We start from the raw sequence: 18,452 nt of genomic DNA, 5'->3' as shown, positions 1-18,452 counted from the left end.
AACTAAGAAGTAATAACTAATAAGTAATAACTAAGAAGTAATAAGTAATAACTAAGAAGTAATAAGTAATAACTAAGAAGTAATAAGTAATAACTAAGAAGTATTAAAGTATTAAAGTATTAAAGTATTAAAGTATTAAAGTATTAAAGTATTAAAGTATTAAAGTATTAAAGTATTAAAGTATTAAAGTATTAAACTAATAACTAAGAAGTATTAAAGTATTAAAGTATTAAAGTATTAAAGTATTAAAGTATTAAAGTATTAAAGTATTAAAGTATTAAAGTATTAAAGTATTAAAGTATTAAACTATTAAACTATTAAACTATTAAACTATTAAACTATTAAACTATTAAACTATTAAACTATTAAACTATTAAACTATTAAACTATTAAACTATTAAGTATTAAGTATTAAGTATTAAGTATTAAGTATTAAGTATTAAGTATTAAGTATTAAGTATTAAGTATTAAGTATTTAGTATTTAGTATTTAGTATTTAGTATTTAGTATTTAGTATTTAGGTATTAGGTATTAGGTATTAGGTATTTAGTATAGTATTTGGTATTAGTATTAGTATTAGTGTTTGTAATTGTATTATATTTGTATTGTATTGGTACTATTTGTATTCTTTGTATTATCATTATCAGTATGATTATGAATATGAATATGATTATAATTCTTATTATTATTAATATTATTATCATTATTTTTATTTACAACTATTATTAATATTATTAGTTATTAAATATTGATGTGTCGTATTTTAATTATTTTTAGTAGTTATTATTTCTTATTATTATTATCATTATTATAATTATGAATAATATCAGTATCGACCTCATTAATATTATTATTATTAATATTAGTTGGTATTAGTACTCTTATTACTTAGTAGTATTAGTATTTGTTAGTATTTATATAAATATTATTGGCTATTCTGTTTTTTAATACTATAATTATGATTTTTATACCTATGACTATTATTATTATTATAATAGTCATATGTTTATTATTAATGTTATTATTATTATTATTATTAATATTAGTATTATTATTATTAGTATAATTACCATTAGTATTATTATTTTTAGTATTATTATTATTAGTATTAGAATTATTATTCTTAGTATTAGTATTATTATTATTATTATTATTATTAGTATTATTATTATTATTATTATTATTATTATTATTATTATTATTATTAGTATTATTAGTATTATTAGTATTATTAGTATTATTAGTATTAGTATTATTATTATTAGTATTATTATTAGTATTATTATTATTATTATTATTATTATTATTGTTGTTTTTATTACGAGTGTTATATTTTTCATGTTTTTTTCTAATATAATATTAATGTATTTATTTTCCAATATTACTGGATAACTATATTTCGTTATTGATAGAAAGATATAGAGATAGATAGATAGATAGATAGATAGATAAATAGATAGATAGATAGATAGATAGATAGATAGATAGATAGAAACAGATGGGTGTAAACCAATACTTGCAGCAAGCATGAATAGTGAAGATGCAATTTCACGAAAATGATATAGATATAGCTAAATAGCACATTCATCAATTTCATATGTAGGTATTTATTTACAATGTATGATTGTATATGTATGTATAAAATGTTCATGAGACACCACTTATTTCGAGGCATACTTGAAAGGGAACAAGCAGTTTCATTGATTGATTGGACAACATAGATTCATGAGGGAATAAAGGTACAAAAGAGTTGTAAGGATTATTTCATCTCGTATTTAAATCAGAGAGGGAGGAAGGAAGGAAAGAAGGAATGAATGTTTTGTTGGATTTGTCAATGTCAACTTTTCTTATAAAAAGAGATTTTGGGCCCTAAAGAGGGCCGATTTTTGTTAGAGTGAGGGGTTAAGTAACAACTTAAGCTCTCTCTCCACGGATGCGGCGAGCCAGCTGGATATCCTTGGGCATAATGGTGACTCTCTTGGCGTGGATGGCGCACAAGTTGGTGTCTTCAAAGAGGCCGACGAGGTAAGCCTCAGAGGCTTCCTGAAGGGCCATGACAGCAGAGGACTGGAAACGAAGGTCAGTCTTGAAATCTTGGGCGATTTCACGCACCAGACGCTGGAAGGGGAGCTTCCTGATGAGAAGTTCAGTGCTCTTCTGGTAGCGACGGATCTCACGGAGGGCAACGGTACCAGGCCTGTAACGATGGGGTTTCTTGACTCCTCCTGTAGCAGGAGCAGACTTGCGAGCAGCCTTGGTTGCAAGCTGCTTGCGGGGAGCCTTTCCTCCAGTGGATTTACGGGCGGTCTGCTTGGTACGAGCCATTGTTGCTTACGATTTGAGTGAACAAACGCAAATGATTTTTCCGCCCTCGATTTCTCGCCTTTTATACCCTCCTACGTGACGTCACAGGCATCTGCACTCCCCATTGGTCAGTGGGCCGAAGTTACAAGCCGTTTTTCAAATGCTGAAGCTCGACATTAAGAAATAATACATATAAAATCGGAAACACAACAAAACACACATACAGACACACAAACTAATAATATGTACTCAGGCCCACAAACGAACAACAAAACATTTACAAAATCGACACACACTAACATACAATCACACAACAAAAATTCATGTTAACTGAGAAATAATGAACAGTGGTGTGACGTCACAGCGATCCTCATTCCCCATTGGTCTCTCGCCAGAACTCACAAGCCGATTCTCAGAACGTGAAGCTCAACATTTAGAAATATTCAATATAAAATCAACAACACATTCAATGGCAAACTCAGACACACTTAACATTTATACAAACACACACTCACTCAATCACAACAAAACAATCACAAAATCAACAACAGAAACTAACAGAAACTATTAACAAATCTACACCCTAAAACTGTAATGAAATTTTCTGTCGCCTGAAAATTAGTGCTCCATTTCGTCAGATCAGCCAATCAGAATTCAGTATTTCCATCTTTAGGTTAGGTTTGAGCCCGATTTCGCAATGGCACGATTTTTCGTGTTGTTATCCATTGAAAATCAATGCCAAAAGGTCAAGAATAAAGCTAGTCGTTTCTGACTTGTAAAATATTGCCTATTTGTTTCATCAATTGCAAGGACATCACTTATTCCAGACATTTACAGTGTTATTTAACATTAAATCTAGAAATAGGTTTCTTTACAACAATGAAATTTTCGGCCATATCATATTAGGTATGAAAACCCTTAGAGTTATTCACTAAAAGTCTACAATTCAGATACTGCCGTGATATTTTTTTTTAACATAATTCTTTCAATTACTATCTTTGTAACTGAATAGGTCTTACAGATCAAAGCCATTACTCATGGATCTAATAGTGATTCACGTAAAATCACATTAGGCAAACTATCCACTTTTCAACTGGCAAATATTGGAACAATAAAGATCATCATCATCAAAGAAAGTCAATACATAATATTTTGTAACAAATTAACACACATTTTAACATGAATTTCAACAACACATTAGTCGTCAAAAAATTCGTCACCTTATTATTCATACGAAAAATATTTTCATCAAAGGAATATTTACATTTCAAACAAGATTGAGACCAAATGTTTTACATTAATTAAATTCAATAGTTAAAAAACAATTGAATAATCAACACAGAAGTCTCGAAATAAAAGATATATCGTGGATATGAATTTTAATGTCATTATTTCAGTAGAAATACAAAGGTCAATTACTGGCGCCCGTTGGAATTCGAACAAATATCATATATATATATATACAAACAGGAAAAGATAAAGACTTTGCATTAACATGACTATTAATTTATAGCTGTATATTTACAAGGATTGGATGCTTTTAATCATCTTCTCAAGATATGTGACGAAAGTTTACAATTAATTAGGAAAAATGGATGAATTTCAATTACTTCCAAAAGAATTGCACAAATTTAAATAAAAAAAAATATTCAAATTTTCACAAATCAAAAGAAAAGTAAATAAAATACTCAAAATCTTTAAACTATAGAATTCAGTAGTTTTACTTCAGGTCAAACATTACTATAAAATGTGTTCCTTCCATTTAACAACAAATTTTAAATAACCATAACCACAAATTTTATATCTTTATATCATACAAAAAATTTTATAGATAAATTAATAACCAAATAAGACAAATAAACAATTCTAATTAAAACATTATATCTATATTAATTAATAAGCAAATACAATATATGGTAGAGCAATAGACACAAACATAATGAAATCTGAAAGTTTACTAGACATTTCGCTCTATACATTTTTAATCATGATGGAAACTTACATATGACATTGATGCATTGCAAAGCAAAACACTACTAGAAGGATAAAAAAAAAATGGTTCAATTTATGCAACTTACGATTCCACAACAAAATTCAAAATAACAATGCAAAACCTTTCACAACATAGACGCTAGGTTTAACAATTAGTTTCTAAACGAAAATAACTGCCAGAAGCAGACTAAAGGAAAAATAGGTTTTACCAGTTATACCCGACATCAACGTAATACACCAAACAGGGAAACTCACAAGGCATTTTTTTCTTTTAAACTTAACATATCACAAATATCTTTGATTTCTTTAAATATTATTACTCTGTTATTCACGGGAAATGTAAGTTATTAAAAAAAAAAAAAAACATCACATCAGAATGTAAACTCAATACATACATACATACATAGATACATACATACTTACAAACATACTTACAGACAGACAGACAGACAGACAGACACACATACATACATACATACATACATACATACATACATACATACATACATACATACATACATACATACATACTTACGTAAATACAGACATACAAACAAACAAACAATCACATTCAAGCTTACATAAAAATTATATACGCACTGTATGTAATTTTCAGGATGATACAAACATGGATATATAACTCATACAATTTATTACAACACTCATTAAAATTTTTGCTTCGTTTGAATTACTTCCATTTGAAAAATAAATTTCTAATGTGATTAACACGAACAAGAAGAGTCACCTCATTTTAAAAATGGAGGTACATTATCTACCGAAATAAACCTAGCTTAAGAATTCATAAAATGGGAACAGGACATTTATGGTACCAGAAAGATCAACTGACAAAACAAACTGATACCATTCTATTCACAATAATTGAGAATTAAATCATTACATAAATTATTAAACGAATTCTCATGCATTTTTCATATAATCAGCGTCTGTGTTCTGATTTCTAATATACATTTTTCAACACTTAAACGTATTGAAAGCAATGGTTCTCTTAGGTCATTCATTTCCACACTTACTTTTTTTTATATATACACAAGTTATGATGAATATTTGTTTAATCTGGTTATGGCATCTAGGGCAACGTAAAACGTTACTAACTTTTAGATGTTGTTGAATCAATAATTAATCATATCATTCAGTCTCAACAATATATATCCTTCAAATAGCAAGGAACTTCACTGGTAACAAAATTCAATATTAGATTTGCATCTTTCATGTCTACATTTTGCAAAAAAAAAAATGAAGGATTATTATTAACAATTACTTATTCATTTCACATACTAGGACTTCACAAATGTGTTCATTGTATAATAAATTTCGGTACTTCTCTTTCGGTAGATTTATTATACTCACTTTCATTTCGAATCATTATTTGTTGAGGTCTCCTCTCATTAACCTTAAGATTTGGGAAACAACATTATAGTGAACTTCCTCATTTCATAGTTATTAGAATAACAACTTTAACAAGTCTTTAAATGATAATTATTAACATTCAATAGTTCTATCAAGTCATGAAAGTTAATTATATGAACGAAGAATGACAAAGACTGGCTGACGTACTCGGGTGATATAAATTTTTATATTGATTATGGGATAAAATAGAAACAAGACTATATTTTAAAAGTTCATGCATTGCTTGAAACATCAAAGCCACAAATATTTATACCCACAACAGCAATAACGATGTCAAGAGAGATTAATTCGATTTTCCATTATGATAACATAATAATGATGCCACAAAGCGGATAATTGTCATCGTGACAACAGGATCATCAGAACAATATAACATCTAAAAAAAATAGGAAAAGAAGTCTTGTTTGATTCAATACTATGAAGTGATTTTAGGGTATTTAACTAGTTACACGAGAAAATATTCGTCGACTCTAAAGGGATTGAACAAAATAAAAATATATGGATTGTAGAAACTCATCCAGCACAAAAAATATCACAAATTACTATAAACATTCAAAATTGTTAACGAATTCTTGAGTCAAATATAAACTATGAATATATATTACGACCTTATACATATATTAAAATAAATAAAGACTCAGTGACCATATAAAGTCAAGTTCAAAACATGGGTGTCATTCTTAACTGTAACGTGTCTTTAAATGACATAATAAATTATGGATTACGGACGTATGTTTAGCACCTCAGAAATATGGACCTGGACAGACATTCCTTCAGGAAACTTGTGATCAATTATTACGAGATTCACCACTGCATCTCTATTACATATTAAAATAAGAGTACCAACATTTAAAAACCATAAACATAACAGCAACGATTACCCATATACTAAATTGATTTCAGTGAAATAACTACCGATTACAGCCATAATTCATTTTTAAATATGTACAATAAACAAACATGTTATCAGAACAAGGTGTCCGAAATACTTTACAATTGCTACATATTGCGTAACCAACAAATCGTGTCGACAAGAGAATGCACAAGGCCACAGATGGCTTCAAACTAAGACAGAGAAAATTAAAATTTACATAAAGTAATTTATAAGGACATTTATATATATTATGACGGTGAATTACGACACTGATAAAGAGGAGAAAAGCAGACATGATTTTTCAGGCTCTTTTTAGTCAGTGAATTACGACACTGATAAAGAGGAGAAAAGCAGACATGATTTTTCAGGCTCTTTTTAGTCAGAGAGGAGAGCGAAGATAGAAACACAAAATGAACTATAAACGATCGTGTGTGACACGGTTGGTACACATACTGTGTATTGCAAGGATGGGGTTTAACAGAGTGATTGGAATACTCTTTCATCCTCGGTACATTCCAATATCATGTTTTTTAAACCGTTGCTAAACATCCAGTATTCCCTGAGTATTGTGATCCTTAAACTTTACATTATTACAAAGGGATCCGGAGAGAAAGCTTTCTTTAAGTGAAATGCAATCTGGAGTTTGCTAAGATGTCAGACTAAACAAAGCCATATTTGGATATAACGACAACTATATTCAATGACGAAAACATAAGGTTATTAAGAATTTGCAAAGAGATTAGGGACGTGCAATTTTCCTATTAGTGCTGTTTGTGATTATTTCTCAACCATACTCTATACCCAAATCCGAAGTGGGCCATTAATGAAAATGGAAGGGAACCACCTAACAAAGAAGACAATAAGGGTTTCACCAGCCAGACAAGATCCTTGGAGAGGAGGAGGAGGAGGAGGAGGAGGAGGAGGAGGAGGAGGTAGACATTTTTAAGGTACATATTATTGGAACAAAAAAAAAAAAGGATGCATCTGTAATATATGGGTCAGGAGGTGAAGGGTAATAACCTGCAGGAGAATTTGAGATAGTTACAAAACATAAGGAGATAAGGAGAGGGAGGGAGGGAGGGAGGGAGGAAGGTATTTATGATAAAGAAGTCTGGATACCAGATTATTTTGGAGGTTCACGGTTCCTTTCGCGGGAGTGATTTCAACTCTGACAATAAGAAGGCGTCCGTGACACCAGAGTGGCGGTACAGCAATAGGAAGGGCAACAACCGGTATTGACAAAGGAGATTTCCACATTAAATTATTTATAACAGGAATGGACGACATATAAGGATGAGACTTGCACCTAGGCTAGGATTTATAAGAATGTATGGAGCCAGAAGAATTAGCAACAGTAGCTTAGGTCCTTAGTTTTCATTCGTTTCCTTTTATTATGGATATCATCCTTAAAAGTTCAGGGAACCATTAATTCCATGAAAAATTACATTACTCAAATACTGAACACCACCATGGGTGAATTGTTCCTGTTTAAATCAATCTAGTCAAATAGTGTCAAGTCTTATAAAACAAAAAAAGCAGACTGAATATATTGCATGGTAATTTTTCTGAATGCTTGCTTGCTTGCTTGCTTGCTTGCTTGCTTGCTTGCTTGATTGCTTGATTGCTTGATTGCTTGCTTGATTGCTTGATTGCTTGCTTGCTTGCTGGACAGGGGCTCTTGCATTGGCAACCCATCAGTGGGTTTTAGATAGGTTAAAGGAGGATTTAAAGAGGGATATTTCTTTGAGGATCAGCATGAAGGTCTTAGAGGATACTTCAGTATCAAGGTGCTGAAACCACGGAGAGCAACCACAAACAGTCTGCTTCTTCCCGGACAACATCCTAGAGTTGGTCTCTAAGTGGCCCCATTGGCAATATGCCACGCTCCCACGGGTTTTGAGGCTGATCTGCCCCTAGAGCTTGTCCTGAAAGGGAGGTTCTGCAGGCAGGGACCTAGTCAATTTCTCTTATAAAATTAACCCATATGTGCTGTCAGGAGGCAGGCTGCTGGGGTGCCACCGATTATAGCATCCTGTATCGGCCGATGGTAAAGGCTATGTTGTTCCAGTTGCAACTCTCTCACAGACTAAGGAACCACGAGCGGAAATATAAGATAGAGATTCTGTCAGTAGTAGAGCAAGTGTTACAGTAGCAATGCCCATGGGAGTAGGAGGTCATGGGAAGAAAGGAGAAGCTAGGTAGTTGATTACTAGGCGGAATATTGGGGGCATAAATTAGCCCTGGAGGTCGTATCACTAGGAAAGAAAGTGGCATCGCAGTGAGTCCCATGGAAGTCGGAGGTCATGGTAAGGAAGAGGTATTCTATTGAGTGGTAGGCCGAAAAGAGAGGGGCATATACTATCCCTGGCAAGAGTATTAGAAGACAGAGAGTGGCATAGTAGACAGCCTCATGGAAGTGGGAGATCATGAGGAGAAATTTAATAGTTATGTGAGTGGGAGGTTTGAGTGGAGGCCGTAAAATATCCCTGGAGTGTCAGTAGATGGGAGATATAGGAGTATAGCACTAAGTCCTGTGGGAGTGGGAGATCACAGGAAGGATAAAAATTGGGTTTTAGTCGGAGGTAGGCAATAGAGGCCAAAATGGCCCTTTCTTTCTTTTTTTCTCTCCTCTATCCAGGTACTTTAATTAAGAGTGTTACCTGGGGGGGGGGGGGGGGGGGCTGCTCTGAAGGTTGTTGTTATATTATCCAAAATATGTCTCGTTACCCTCTGGGAAGTAAAGGGTGGGAGGGAGGGTAGAGTTTGTTGCAGGATTGCAGTGTCTGGGCAGGCGAAAAGGTTGTGGTCCAGTGGGTTGTCCCCTGACAAGTTGTTGCAGAACTGGAAGGGCCTGTTTTCTTCCTCAATCATCCTCCAACGGCACCTATATCCGAGCAGAAGCCTATGTATGATAACTGACAGACCCATTCTGGTATCCTTGGTAATATCGTGGGGTTTAATATCTGTTACTTGAGCATACCACCTTGCTGTCATGGACCCTTCTATGGTAGCATGCGGGTAACCATACAGTTTCTATGGCCGTGGGGCTGGGTAGCAACTTTTATGGTGGTCAGCAGGAGAACATTTTCCAGCATACTGCTCTTGGATTACGCCTCTTGAGTCAATATGGTTCATGGTGTCTCCTACTCTAGTCAGGGAATACATAACTGCCTTGCCTGTGGCTATTAGTTCGGTCTGTAGTGTCGAGGCATGGTCTGAAATCCTCCAACTGTTGGTGAAGTTGTCCAAGTATACTACTGCGGCTGTTACAAGAATGCTCCTATCCAAAGACCCATCTAAAAAAGAAATAATGTTAGCAAATGTCTGGTTTATAAAATACTGGGCAGCACGGTACATTAGTTGGGGGAAGCATAGGGCTTTATCTGTGGGGAGGACTAAAGTTAGCATTGATTGGTTCAAGGAGCCATGGAGCTTGGGGGGTGTATAACACATAGAATATGTCTTCTTTAATAGCCATAGCTTCTCGTTGCATTCCCATCCTTCTGATTGAATTGAAGAGGCCTCCTACATATGACTTTGGTGGCTCCAGCTCTTCATAGAAAGATAGGACGGCCTGAATTTTTTTTTTGAGGGAGATTCCCTTCCAGTTTTTAATGTTTTAAAAACATTGGAGCATAAGCTTATATCTATTATATTAGGTAACGGTAGAAGGCTTGTCTCGGCTCGCAGCAGCTGTAGTCTGGTCCATATAGGAGCACCTGCAATGAGCCTCATACTTTTGTTCTGGATTACTTCCAAGGAAGCCAGCAGACCAAGAGAGACCCATTAATACTGGGGCAGCGTACTCAACCTGAGAGGCTACAAATTGAACATTAAACTTCATGAGCAGAAGGGTGGAAGCTACCTTTCCCAGGGTTGTTTTGCGTTTCATGGCTGCGGACCTCGACATGACTTTGTGCCGTAGCATTTCTACCTGCTTGATCGGGGACGTTTCTTGCAAATTGACCCATGCGATACGTAATCTCTGTTCTGGGTGTAGATTACCATGTGGCGTGTCAAGAATACGTCCTCTGATATGTAGCGATATCCCTTTCATGAGGGATATTGGCTCCAGGAGTTAGAATTCAAGTACCTTAAGGTCAATTCTCTGGGAATATCGCCGTAGTTGTAATACCCTAGGAAGCTACCCAATAGGAACTTCCATCAGAACGACATGGCTTAAGCACAAAAAAGGACAACAGGCAGGCAGGCAGGCAGGCAGGCAGGCAGGCAGGCAGGCAGGCAGGCAGGCAGGCAGGCAGGCAGGCAGGCAGGCAGGCAGGCAGGCACCCATTCAGAAAAGAATCCAGACACCAAGGCACAAAGGAACATATTTACCCAGGCACCCAGGCCACCAGACACACAGGACACAAAGCACCATGCACCCAGCCACCATGACACCAATGACAAAAGGCAGGCAGGCAGGCAGGTAGGCAGGCAGGCAGGCAGGCAGGCAGGCAGGTAGGCAGGCAGGCAGGCAGGCAGGCAGGCAGGCAGGCAGGCCGGCAGGCCGGCAGGCAGGCAGGCAGGCAGGCACCATGCCATCAAGGCACCCATTCACAAAGGCACCCAGACACCAAGGCACACGGGGTACATATTTTCCTAGGCACCTAGGCCGCCTGACACAGAGGTCCCAAAGCACCATGCACCCAGCCACCATGCCACCAAGGCAACAAGCACAACAGGGATAGAGGCACCATGGCTGGCAGGCAGGCAGGCAGGCAGCCAGGCAGGCAGGCAGGCAAGCAGGCAGGCAGGCAGGCAGGAAATTAGGCAGGCAGGCACGCAGGCAGGCAGGCAGGCAAGCAGGCAGGCAGGCAGGCAGGAAATTAGGCAGGCAGGCACGCAGGCAGGCAGGCAGGCAGGCAGGCAGGCAGGCAGGCAGGCAGGCAGGCCATCAAGGCACCCATTCACAAAGGGACCCAGACACAAAGGCACACGGGGCACATATTTACCTAGGCACCTAGGCCGCCTGACACAGAGGTCCCCAAGCATCATGCACCAAGCCACCATGCCACCAAGGCAAAGGGCACAACAGGGATAGAGGCACCCTGGCTGGCAGGCAGGCAGGCAGGCAGGCAGGCAGGCAGGCAGGCAGGCAGGCAGGCAGGCAGGCAGGAAGGCAGCCAGGCAGGCAGCCAGGCAGGCAGGCAGGCAGGCAGGCAGGCAGGCAGGCAGGCAGGCAGGCAGCCAGGCAGGCAGTCAGGCAGGAAATTAGGCAATCAGGCAGGCAGGCAGGCAGGCAGGCAGGCAGGCACCATGCCATCAAGGCACCCATTCACAAAGGCACCCAGACACCAAGGCACACAGGGCACATATTTACCTAGGCACCTAGGCCGCCTGACAAAGAGGTCCCCAAGCACCATGCACCCAGCCACCTTGCCACCAAGGCAACAAGCACAACAGGGATAGAGGCACCCTGGCAGGCAGGCAAGAAATTAGGCAGGCAGGCAGGCAGGCAAGCAGGCAGGCAGCCAGCCAGGCAACCCGGCCATCAAGGCACCCATTCACACAATGTCACACACACAAGCACATATTTACCTAGGTATATAGGCCACCTGACACAGAGGTCCCCAATCATCATGCACCCAGCCACTATGCCACTAAGGCAACAAGCACAACAGGGATAGAGGCAGGCAGGCAGGCAGGCAGGCAGGCAGGCAGGCAAGCAGGCAGGAAATTAGGAAGGCAGGCAGGCAGGCAGGCAAGCAGGCAGGCAGGCAGGCAGGCAGGCAGGCAGGCAGGCAGGCAGGCAGGCAGGCAGGCAGGCAGGCAGGCAGGCAGGCAGGCACCATGCCATCAAGGCACCCATTCACAAAGGCACCCAGACACCAAGGCACACAGGGCACATATTTACCTAGGCACCTAGGCCGCCTGACACAGAGGTCCCCAAGCACCATGCACCCAGCCACCTTGCCACCAAGGCAACAAGCACAACAGGGATAGAGGCACCCTGGCAGGCAGGCAAGAAATTAGGCAGGCAGGCAGGCAGGCAAGCAGGCAGGCAGCCAGCCAGGCAACCCGGCCATCAAGGCACCCATTCACACAATGTCACACACACAAGCACATATTTACCTAGGTATATAGGCCACCTGACACAGAGGTCCCCAATCATCATGCACCCAGCCACTATGCCACTAAGGCAACAAGCACAACAGGGATAGAGGCAGGCAGGCAGGCAGGCAGGCAGGCAGGCAGGCAAGCAGGCAGGAAATTAGGAAGGCAGGCAGGCAGGCAGGCAAGCAGGCAGGCAGGCAGGCAGGCAGGCAGGCAGGCAGGCAGGCAGGCAGGCAGGCAGGCAGGCACCATGCCATCAAGGCACCCATTCACAAAGGCACCCAGACACCGAGGCACACGGGGCACATATTTACCTAGGCACCTAGGCCGCCTGACACAGAGGTCCCAAAGCACCATACACCCAGCCACCATGACACCAATGACAAAAGGCAGGCAGGCAGGCAGGCAGGCAAGCAGGCAGGCCATCAATGCACCCATTCACACACGGTCACACAGGCACATATTTACCTAGGTATCTAGGCCGCCTGACACAGAGGTTCCCAACCATCATGCACCCAGCCACCATGCCACCAAGGCAACAAGCACAACAGGGATAGAGGCACCATGGCTGGCAGGCAGGCAGGCAGGCAGGCAGGCAGGCAGGCAGGCAGGCAGGCAGGCAGGCAGGCAAGCAGGCAGGCAGGCAGGCAGGCAGGCAGGCAGGCAAGCAGGCAGGCAGGCAGGCAGGAAATTAGGCAGGCAGGCAGGCACGCAGGCAGGCAGGCAGGCAGGCAGGCCATCAAGGCACCCATTAACAAAGGGACCCAGACACCAAGGCACACGGGGCACATATTTACCTAGGCACCTAGGCCGCCTGACACAGAGGTCCCCAAGCACCATGCACCCAGCCACCTTGCCACCAAGGCAACAAGCAAAACAGGGATAGAGGCACCCTGGCAGGCAAGCAGGAAATTAGGAAGGCAGGCACGCAGGCAGGCAAGCAGGCAGGCAGGCAGGCAGGCAGGCAGGCAGGCAGGCAGGCAGGCAGGCAGGCACCATGCCATCAAGGCATCCATTCACAAAGGCACCCAGACACCAAGGCACACGGGGCACATATTTACCTAGGCACCTAGGCCGCCTGACACAGAGGTCCCAAAGCACCATGCACCCAGCCACCATGACACCAATGACAAAAGGCAGGCAGGCAGGCAGGCAGGCAGGCAGGCAGGCAGGCAGGCAGGCAGGCAGGCAGGCAGGCAGGCAGGAAGGCAGGCAGGCAGGCCATCAATGCACCCATTCACACAAAGTCACACAGGCACATATTTACCTAGGTATCTAGGCCGCCTGTCACAGAGGTTCCCAAGCCTCATGCACCCAGCCACCATGCCACCAAGGCAACAAGCACAACAGGGATAGAGGCACCATGGCTGGCAGGCAGGCAGGCAGGCAGGCAAGCAGGCAGGCAGGCAGGCAGGCAGGCAGGCAGGCAGGCAGGCAGGCAGGCAGGCAGGCAGGCAGGCACCATGCCATCAAGGCACCCATTCACAAAGGCCCCCAGACAGCAAGGCACCCAGACAGCAAGGCACACAAGGCACATATTTACCTAGGCACCTAGGCCTCCTGACACAGAGGTCCCAAAGCACAATGCACCCAGCCACCATGCCACCAAAGCAACAAGCACAACAGGGATAGAGGCACCCTGGCTGGCAGGCAGGCAGGCAGGCAGGCAGGCAGGCAGGCAGGCAGGCAGGCAGGCAGGCAGGCAGGCAGGCAGGCAGGCAGGCAGGCAGGCACCAAGCCGTCTAGGCACCCATTCACAAAGGAACCCAGCCAGCAAGGAACACAGGCACATATTTACCTAGGCACCTAAGCCAACTGACACAGAGGTCCCCAAGCACCATGCACCCAGCCACCTTGCCACCAAGGCAACAAGCACAACAGGGATAAAGGCACCCTGGCAGGCAGGCAGGCAGGCAGGCAGGCAGGCAGGCAGGCAGGCAGGCAGGCAGGAAGGCAGGCAGGCAGGCAGGAAATTACGCAGGCAGGCAGGCAGGCAGGCAGGTAGGCCATCAAGGCACCCATTCACACAAAGTCACATAGGCACATATTTACCTAGGTATCTAGGCCACCTGACATAGAGGTCCCCAAGCATCATGCACCAAGCCACCATGCCACCAAGGCAAAGGGCACAACAGGGATAAAGGCACCCTGGCAGGCAGGCAGGCAGGCAGGCAGGCAGGAAGGCAGGCAGGCAGGCAGGAAATTACGCAGGCAGGCAGGCAGGCAGGCAGGTAGGCCATCAAGGCACCCACTCACACAAAGTCACATAGGCACATATTTACCTAGGTATCTAGGCCGCCTGACACAGAGGTCCCAAAGCACCATGCACCCAGCCACCATGACACCAATGACAAAAGGCAGGCAGGCAGGCAGGCAGGCAGGCAGGCAGGCAGGCAGGCCATCAATGCACACATTCACACAAAGTCACACAGGCACATATTTACCTAGGTATATAGGCCACCTGACACAGAGGTCCCCAATCATCATGCACCCAGCCACTATGCCACTAAGGCAACAAGCACAACAGGGATAGAGGCAGGCAGGCAGGCAGGCAGGCAGGCAAGCAGGCAGGAAATTAGGAAGGCAGGCAGGCAGGCAGGCAGGCAAGCAGGCAGGCAGGCAGGCAGGCAGGCAGGCAGGCAGGCACCATGCCATCAAGGCACCCATTCACAAAGGCACCCAGACACCAAGGCACACGGGGCACATATTTACCTAGGCAACTAGGCCGCCTGACACAAAGGTCCCAAAGCACCATGCACCCAGCCACCATGACACCAATGACAAAAGGCAGGCAGGCAGGCAGGCAGGCAAGCAGGCAGGCCATCAATGCACCCATTCACACAAAGTCACACAGGCACATATTTACCTAGGTATCTAGGCCGCCTGACACAGAGGTTCCCAACCATCATGCACCCAGCCACCATGCCACCAAGGCAACAAGCACAACAGGGATAGAGGCACCATGGCTGGCAGGCAGGCAGGCAGGCAGGCAGGCAGGCAGGCAAGCAGGCAGGCAGGCAGGCAGGCAGGCAGGCAGGCAGGCAGGCAGGAAATCAGGCAGGCAGGCAGGCACGCAGGACGGCAGGCAGGCAGGCAGGCCATCAAGGCACCCATTCACACAAAGTCACACAGGCATATATTTACCTAGGTATCTAGTCCACCTGACACAGAGGTCCCCAAGCATCATGCACCAAGCCACCATGCCACCAAGGCAACAAGCACAACAGGGATAGAGGCACCCTGGCTGGCAGGCAAGCAGGCAGGCAGGCAGCCAGGCAGGCAGGCAGGCAGGAAATTAGCTAGGCTGGCAGGCAGGCAAGCAGGAAATTAGCTAGTCAGGCAAGCAGGCAGGCAGGCAGGCAGGCAGGCAGGCAGGCAGGCAGGCAGGCAGGCAGGCACCATGCCATCAAGGCACCCATTCACAAAGGGACCCAGACACCAAGGCACACGGGACACATATTTACCTAGGCACCTAGGCCGCCTGGCACAGAGGTCCCCAAGCACCATGCACCCAGCCACCTTGCCACCAAGGCAACAAGCACAACAGGGATAGAGGCACCCTGGCAGGCAGGCAGGAAATTAGGCAGGCAGGCAGGCAGGCAAGCAGGCAGGCAGCCAGGCATGCAGGCCATCAAGGCACCCATTCACACAAAGTCACACACACAGGCACATATTTACCTAGGTATATAGGCCACCTGACACAGAGGTCCCCAAGCATCATGCACCCAGCCACCATGCCACCAAGGCAACAAGCACAACAGGGATAGAGGCAGGCAGGCAGGCAGGCAGGCAGGAAATTAGGAAGGCAGGCAGGCAGGCAGGCAGGCAGGCAGGCAGGCACAATGCCATCAATGCACCCATTCACAAAGGCCCACAGACAGCAAGGCACCCAGACAGCAAGGCAAACAAGGCACATATTTACCTAGGCACCTGTCCCAAAGCACAATGCACCCAGCCACCATGCCACCAAAGCAACAAGCACAACAGGGATAGAGGCACCCTGGCTGGCAGGCAGGCAGGAAATTAGGCAGGCAGGCAGGCAGGCAGGCAGGCAGGCAGGCAGGCAGGCAGGCAGGCAGGCAGCCAGGCAGGCAGGCAGGAAATTAGCTAGGCAGGCAGGCAGGCAGGCAGGCAGGCAGTCAGGCAGGCACCATGCCATCAAGGCACCCATTCACAAAGGGACCCAGACACCAAGGCACACGGGGCACACATTTACCTAGGCACCTAGGCCGCCTGACAGAGGTCCCCAAGCACCATGCACCCAGCCACCTTACCACCAAGGCAACAAGCACAACAGGGATAGAGGCACCCTGGCAGGCAGGCAGGCAGGAAATTAGGCAGGCAGGCAGGCAGGCAGGCAGGCAGGCAGGCAAGCAGGCCATCAAGGCACCCATTCACACAAAGTCACACACACAGGCACATATTTACCTAGGTATATAGGCCACCTGACACAGAGGTCCCCAAGCATCATGCACCTAGCCACCATGCCACCAAGGCAACATGCACAACAGGGATAGAGGCAGGCAGGCAGGCAGGCAGGCAGGCAGGCAGGCAGGCAGGCAGGCAGGAAATTAGGAGGGCAGGCAGGCAGGCAGGCAGGCAGGCAGGCAGGCAGGCAGGCAGTCAGGCACCATGCCATGAAGGCACCCATTCACAAAGGCACCCAGACACCAAGGCACACGGGGCACATATTTACCTAGGCACCTAGGCCGCCTGACACAGAGGTCCCAAAGCACCATGCATCCAGCCACCATGACACCAATGACAAAAGGCAGGCAGGCAGGCAGGCAGGCAGGCAGGCAGGCAGGCAGGCAGGCAGGCAGGCAGGCAGGCAGGCCATCAATGCACCCATTCACACAAAGTCTCACAGGCACATATTTACCTAGGTATCTAGGCCGCCTGACACAGATGTTCCCAAGCATCATGCACCCAGCCACCATGCCACCAAGGCAACAAGCACAACAGGGATAGAGGCACCATGGCTGGCAGGCAGGCAGGCAGGCAGGCAGGCAGGCAGGCAGGCACCATGCCATCAAGGCACCCATTCACAAAGGCCCCCAGACAGCAAGGCACCCAGACAGCAAGGCACACAAGGCACATATTTACCTAGGCACCTAGGCCGCCTGACACAGAGGTCCCAAAGCACAATGCACCCAGCCACCATGCCACCAGAGCAACAAGCACAACAGGGATAGAGGCACCCTGGCTGGCAGGCAGGCAGGCAGGTAGGCAGGCAGGCAGGCAGGCACCAAGCCATCAAGGCACCCATTCACAAAGGAACCCAGCCAGCAAAGAACACAGGCACATATTTACCTAGGCACCTAAGCTAACTGACACAGAGGTCCCAAAGCACCATGCCTGCAGGCAGGCAGGCAGGCAGGCAGGCAGGCAGGCAGGCAGGAAATTAGGAAGGCAGGCAGGCAGGCAGGAAGGCAGGCAGGCAGGCAGGCAGGCAGGCAGGCAGGCAGGCAGGCAGGCAGGCAGGCAGGCAGACAGGCAGGCACCATGCCATCACGGCACCCATTCACAAAGGCACCCAGACACCAAGGCACATGGGGCACATATTTACCTAGGCACCTAGGCCGCCTGACACAGAGGTCCCAAAGCACCATGCACCCAGCCACCATGACACCAATGACAAAAGGCAGGCAGGCAGGCAGGCAGGCAGGCAGGCAGGCCATCAATGCACACATTCACACAAAGTCCCACAGGCACATATTTACCTAGGTATCTAGGCCGCCTGACACAGAGGTTCCCAAGCATCATGCACCCAGCCACCTTGCCACCAAGGCAACAA

General features: G+C 44.9%; 1 protein-coding gene across 1 annotated transcript; it reads right to left on the bottom strand.

The window, feature by feature from the left end:
• Nucleotides 1-1,914: 1,914 nt before the first annotated feature.
• On the bottom strand, nt 1,915-2,325 carry LOC137637655 (histone H3). Its single transcript, XM_068369807.1, has one exon. The coding sequence runs from the start codon at nt 2,323-2,325 to the stop codon at nt 1,915-1,917; it is 411 nt and encodes a 136-aa protein (XP_068225908.1).
• Between the last annotated feature and the right edge of the window lie 16,127 nt (nt 2,326-18,452).

Source organism: Palaemon carinicauda, unplaced genomic scaffold (assembly GCF_036898095.1).
Source record: "Palaemon carinicauda isolate YSFRI2023 unplaced genomic scaffold, ASM3689809v2 scaffold908, whole genome shotgun sequence".
In the NCBI taxonomy this organism is placed as follows: domain Eukaryota; kingdom Metazoa; phylum Arthropoda; class Malacostraca; order Decapoda; family Palaemonidae; genus Palaemon; species Palaemon carinicauda.
Note: the sequence above shows the minus strand (reverse complement) of the source record. Positions and strands in the feature narration are given on the sequence as shown.

Bases quoted from the DNA above. Each gene is read 5' to 3' on its own strand.
- LOC137637655 (XM_068369807.1), bottom strand. From the start codon at position 2,325: ATGGCTCGTACCAAGCAGACCGCCCGTAAATCCACTGGAGGAAAGGCT.